Below are 6,336 nucleotides of genomic sequence, written 5' to 3'. Positions count from 1 at the left end.
CACACAACTGACACATATACATCTTAAAATTTATAACATGTCAAGCTTAATTTAAATCAGGAGTAGAACGAGATCTATAACATCACAAATCATAATACAAAAAAAATTAATCATTTCATTTTATTTTTCAGCTTTTTATATCAGATGGTAGAAGGAGATTGATCTACTTGATTAAAAAGAAATAGGAAATTTAGGAAAGTTTTATATACAACTCCCAAATAAATAAATTAAAAAAAAAAAATTAAAAATGTACAGTACAAACTTAATTAACAAAGTATTATTCGTACTAAATTTAGAGGCAACTACATACAGAAGATATTGTAGATAAATAGATCCACATATTGATATTATTTGAAGAAAAAGAAAAACAAACCTAGGAATTTGAAACTTGTTATTTGGTGAAATTGTTTTCACATATAAAATACTCCTATTTTATGTATTTTTTTTTTTTTTTTTTACATTTAGGCCCTGTTCACTTCACCTTAAAAAAAATAATATTCAGTAAAAATAATTTCAGTTCAATAAAAATAATTTTAGTTCGGCAAAATTAAGTTCAGTTCAGTTCAGTAAATTAAAAATCAGTAACTTTAAACAAGAAATATAACGTAAAATCAGTAAAAAAATAATTTCAGTTCAACAAAAATAATTTCAGTTCAGTAAAATTAATTTCAGTACAGTAAAAATAATTAAAGTTCAGCAGAAATCATTTATGTTGAGTTAAAATAATTTTAGTTCAGCAAAAATAAGGTGAAGTGGACAGGGCCTTATTTGATTTCTAAAAAAGAATTAAAAAACTTTATGACTTGATAGCTAATTATTAACAATGATACATAGATATATTTTCACGATTCGTTTCAAATAGTACTGAAAATAAAACTTATGCAAAACCATCACAGCTTAAATATACGTAGTTGACAATGTAAATTAGAGATTGTATTCATTCCAAAGTAATACCCAGAAGTAAAAAGGAAAAAATATAGAGTATCAAATTCAAATGTTAACCCTACTACATCTATATTATTCCCCGTAAGCGAGTATTTTTAAATACGGGTATAATTAAAAAATTAAAAAATAAAACTACTAGATGCATATATCCACTCGTATTCAATACACTCATTGCACCAACAAGTATAACCTAGTAATAACTAATAAGTACGAGTACCCAATAAGAACATAAAAATGGTCCAAGTTGGGCACAACACCACATTTAAATTAAATTAGTGAAAGAGAACATGACTAGGAGTGGGAGCTACGAAAGGGATAACTAAGAAAGCGTTGATGAATTGATGATGATGAGAACATTAACATACAAGTATTCATAATAAATAAAAATAATAATAAAAAGTCTCTCAAAAATTGAAAATTCCTTGAAAAATATTCCATTGAACAGTACCCCATTTGTTTTCTCGTATTCCAACCCATTCCCTCTGCAGAAATTTCCAAAAACTAAATATAACAAAATACCCACCAACACCCTTTCATTTATACCTCTCTTTTTTCTTTCTCTGTTAGTCACTCTTTTTTTTTGTTCAGCTTAACTTTTCTGAATCCTTAAATACACCTTTCTCTCTATTCAAACCTTTCATCATCCTCTGCAATTCTATTCCTCTGTTAAAATATTTATTATACAGAGCTAGACTTTACATTTACAAATATTATTAATATTACACTAAAAATAAAAAAAATATAATTTAAACTCCTTTCTTTTTCTTGGAGTTTTTAAAAACCCATGCAAATCATAAGGCACTCATGATCTAATTATCATCTATCCTAAGTTCTTATACCAACCAACCACTCCTTTTCAGTGTTTTTTTTTTTTTTTTTTTTTTGTTTTTTATTTCTTTCATTGATCTTTTAGATCTGTGTTGTTATGAACATGGATCTTTCACTACAAATCAGCCCGCCTTTAATTACTCTAACAGCCGACGATGACTCGGCTGTTATGAAGGCGGTCACCTTTTACAGTGACCGGAGCTCCACGACTACGGAGTCGGGGAGTAGTAGTGCAGGTAGTGAGATGAACTGTCGTGGGATAACCGATGACAATAATAATATCAGCAGTAGTAGTGTTGGGTTGGGCTTAGGTAATGATCAGCCTATTTTGAGCTTAGGGTTTGATCATATGAATCATTTTAATGGTTTGAGTATGTCATCATTTAGAGGGTATGGTGGTAATAATAGTAATAGTACTAGTAATTCTTATAATCATCATCTTCACCACCAGCTTAATCATCAGCCTCATATCTATGGCCGGGAATTCAAAAGGAACTCGAGGATGGCGACGACAATTTGTGGTGTTAAGAGGGGTGTTAGAGCTCCTAGGATGAGATGGACTACTACTCTTCATGCTCATTTTGTTCATGCTGTTCAATTACTTGGTGGCCATGAAAGTAAGCTTGCCTTTCTTTCTCGATCATAAACACAATAATTTTTTTTTTAATGTATCACTTAATTAAGAAAAATCAAGTACAAACCATTTTAGCTTTGTATCTGTGTCGTAGATTCAAAGCTAAAATGGTTTTTCTACGATGGTTTAGCTTTGTATCTGTGTATGGAGAAAATCCTATATTTTTTTTTTCTTTTACTGAATTTGATCATTATCAGGAGCTACACCAAAATCGGTGCTCGAGTTGATGAATGTGAAGGATTTAACCCTAGCCCATGTCAAGAGTCACTTGCAGGTGAGGTATTAGAAAAATTAAGTATGCTTGTACTTTGTATCTGGTTTCATGAAATTAAGATTCATTATTGCATTTTTAGTGGGAGGGTGAAAACAAGGAAGTGAAAAACAAGAAGCATCAAGTATAGAAAGAATAATACTAATAATCTTAATAATGTGGACCCTTTTTATTCTATTTTTCTTGGGTTTAAATTTCTAGAATTAATTTGTTCTATTTGTTGGTGTATTTACATGTAGATGTATAGAACAGTGAAGAGCACTGACAAAGCCACATTATCATCATCAGGTGATTTGGAATTTCTTTTTAGTAATCATTCTCTTGTATTATTATTCTATTTTTCCTACTTATATCTCTTTGGAAAATAGACTGTTAGTTCTATACTTCTATATATCATTCAGTATGTCCTAATCCAAAAGAACATAATTATTATTTTTATTTATATTTTTATTTTTTAGGTTTTGTTTTCTGACAAATTAATTAAAGGTAAGAAAAATAATGGGGTTGAATTTGCAGGTCTAACATTACATGAGGGAGACATAATGGGCTCAAACCAAAGGTCAGGGATGATTGATGATCAAGAAGAAATAATAGAGAGAGGATTTTCTTGTGAAAAAGCTGATTCCAATCCTTCTTATTCTGTCAACCCATCATCTCCTCCACCAAAAACTAATTTGTAAGTGTTCCCCCCCCCCCCCTAGATTTTTTCCATCTTTATCGAGTAGTGATTAATCAATCTCTGTATACCACTACGTCGTGACATTTATGTGATAAGAAGTATATATTTTGGATATTAAGGAGAGTACGGGTTTCTTTAAGGGTACTTCTGGAATAAACACTACTATACACGTCTAAATTTTTTAATTATAGGAAGTGGACACTTGTTATAGAGTAGAGAATAGAAATTGTACTCCACACTTTTTTTTAGTCTATTATCTTTGATATGAGGGTTGAATACTTTGATCTTTTGGTACTTTTTTTTTCCATTTTAAAAACAAATAAATTATTTAATTTTCTTTTATTGGGTCAAAAAGAGTAAAACCCACAAAAAGTGGAAACACAATAAGAATGCAAACACATAGACATAATAGACACATTGTATACATATATACACAAGAATTGTCTTGGTGGTGGTGATTGTTTTTGGGTCCAACATATTATGTCTCTCTTTGTTAATGGTGTAATGAATACAGATTTTAAAGAAATTAAAAATTAGATTTAGAATTACATCCTTCAATAAAAATCTTTTCTTCTTACATTGAATTTGGAGAAGAAAAAGGGATCATATCTATGATTTTTAGGTGTATAAAGTGTTTGTTCTTTTTTGTTTTATTCTTCTACATAATAATAACAATAATTTAACAATTATTATTATCCTCTTTGTTTATTCCCATCCGTCAGATTTATGAATGTCCAGATCCCTAAGTGCAGGAAAAAAAAAAAAAAAAAAAAGTCAAGCAGTAGTTTAGCTCGAATCTCAATGTAATAACTTTGTAGAAGTTGCAGTAAATTTCTTAAATTTATAGGCTTTTTGCTAGATTATCAATATTTGAACGAGTGAATGAATTATTAAAAATTGCAACGTATAATGTTGTCTTGTATTTAATGTTAATTGTTGACTTGATTTTGCGGGACTGCCGGGTGGTATCCTATGAAGCTAGCCCTCCCTTTCTCAATGGTTTTCTAAGTGGGAAATTGCTTTCAAATTTAATGTAGGTTAGCACTTTGGATATTTGGATTATTGCACATATTTTTTTCTAGTATATGTATATGTTTATTCTGTCCAAAATTATACCTTTTTCATTCACTTTTAGTTGCAACATCTTGACCAATAATAAAGCTCATTCCGTAGTTTAGTTAAGTTGTTGCAACGTGAAGTGAACCGATGAATTATGTCACTTTTAAACTAGTGAGGTGACAAATAACAACTAGATTATGCGATTTGTGGTACTAAGTATAAAAACTATAGCTACAAAAGCAATAGCTACGTGTAAACAATTACTTGTAAGTCGCATTGTATTGATGAGCATGAGAGTGATGATCCAATTGTTAAAAAATGGATTTTTAATACTACGTATTTATCACATCATATTATATCCACAAATTACTCTGTAGCTAATAAGGATAAGAAACACAACTTATTTGGACGAAGCGAGTACTTAGTTATACGTTTTATTGCTAAGAGAAATTTTCTCGATATCAAGGTTTGATTTGTGTCAAGTGCTCTATACGTATATACTCTAGTAGTATAAGAAAGGGTGATCTATTAAATCCAATTATACAATTTGAACTTTGAAGATGAGTTAAAAGGAACTATTTTTATACATTGTAAGCATACTCCTATGAACAAGCTAAGCTTGAGAAAGGCAACTTGTTGAAAAAAAAACAAAAAAAAAAAACACACATTTTATGGAAAATAATGCCCTAAAAAAGAGTGTAATACTGGGATGTGATCTTTGACAAGCCAGTTTCTACTTGACTTAATTGGGTCAAGCCCAAAACCGTCACCTTCAAGAAAGCCTTAGTATTAATGAGAATTTACTCTAATAGGCCATTTATTTTTACTCTATAAATTATGTGCAGATTAAATCTGCACAATTTTTATAGTAATAGTTGAATGAAGTTTACTGATGTATGATGTTGATGACTTGATCATTTAATCATTCTTTCATTCATTCATTCATTCATTCATTCATTCATTATGCAATAACATTGACGTATTACGATTAATACTTGTATGCAGAGGTTCATGGTTATCATCCTTAGACGCAGGCAACGAAGCTCCCCTGATGAACAGCCTATATTCTCAAACTCAGGTATGTACCATTTCACATTCACGAGCAACTTTATATAACTGTGATTTTGTGTATATATAATGTTTTTTTTTTTTTTTTTTTTTTTGTACATTTATATTTCTAACTATGTGTTTTACTAGGTGGATGGTTGTAATAATGGGGTGAAATTATCAAACATGGATCAAGAAAGGCTTGGACCAGCTGCCTGTTTTTCATCAGCTGATCATAGTTTGCTGAATTTAGAGTTCACCTTAGGACGGCCGAGTTCGAATGAGATCAATCTACTAAAGTGTTAAGATTAATGGTGATGATGGTTTAGCTAAGCTAGAATTGTCATGTTTAGTTAGTAGCTCTTATGTTCAGGCGATTGATTCTTGTTCTTGGAACATTTTTCACTAATTTGCCCCTTACTTAGTTACTGCTCCCGTAAAGTTTATCAGAATTTGATGATTTTAACACATATTTTAGGTCTTTCCCAAGCTTAGTTAGTATTCCTTAGTATAAAGCGTGGACCACTTGATGTTTGTCCCTTTTTAGGTCTTTTCCAAAATACGTATTAGGTTTGTTTAGGTTTTATAAATTGGTTTTACTTATGGGATAATCATTTGACGGCGTGTTTATTCCGTTAGCAAATTGAACATATACATAATTTATATATTGACCTAGTGATCAAGCAAGAAGTTGAAGCCAAACAAACCTACACCATTTTAAGGCATCTAACTATCAAGTACAAGTATGTTATACTTATAATTGCATCATACTCACCTTGTTACAACTTACTTACCCCATGTTCATTTATAACTTTATGCAAATGAAAGTTGGGATGAAAAAAAAAAAAAAAAAAAAAAAAAAAAAAAAAGAGT

The 6,336-nt window shown here is 30.2% G+C and overlaps 1 protein-coding gene across 1 annotated transcript; it reads left to right on the top strand.

The window, feature by feature from the left end:
* Positions 1-805: 805 nt before the first annotated feature.
* On the top strand, positions 806-5,915 carry LOC110686408 (probable transcription factor KAN4). The gene is made up of 6 exons (XM_021863020.1): positions 806-2,390; positions 2,605-2,681; positions 2,918-2,966; positions 3,195-3,354; positions 5,422-5,494; positions 5,614-5,915. Exons 1-6 carry the CDS (start codon positions 1,871-1,873, stop codon positions 5,767-5,769), a joined length of 1,035 nt encoding a protein of 344 aa, XP_021718712.1. The 5' UTR covers positions 806-1,870; the 3' UTR covers positions 5,770-5,915.
* The last annotated feature ends 421 nt before the right edge of the window (positions 5,916-6,336 follow it).

Source organism: Chenopodium quinoa, unplaced genomic scaffold (genome assembly GCF_001683475.1).
Source record: "Chenopodium quinoa cultivar QQ74 unplaced genomic scaffold, ASM168347v1, whole genome shotgun sequence".
Classification (NCBI taxonomy): Eukaryota; Viridiplantae; Streptophyta; class Magnoliopsida; order Caryophyllales; family Amaranthaceae; genus Chenopodium; species Chenopodium quinoa.
The sequence above is the reverse complement of the archived record's forward strand: the minus strand, read 5'-3'. Positions and strand labels throughout refer to the sequence as shown.

What these genes read in the sequence shown, in the direction of transcription:
- LOC110686408 (XM_021863020.1), top strand. Translation starts at nt 1,871, where the DNA reads ATGAACATGGATCTTTCACTACAAATCAGCCCGCCTTTAATTACTCTA. An exon ending in ATTACTTGGTGGCCATGAAA is followed by an intron (nt 2,391 to 2,604) that starts GTAAGCTTGCCT and finishes GATCATTATCAG; the next exon opens with GAGCTACACCAAAATCGGTG. An exon ending in AGCCACATTATCATCATCAG is followed by an intron (nt 2,967 to 3,194) that starts GTGATTTGGAAT and finishes TTGAATTTGCAG; the next exon opens with GTCTAACATTACATGAGGGA.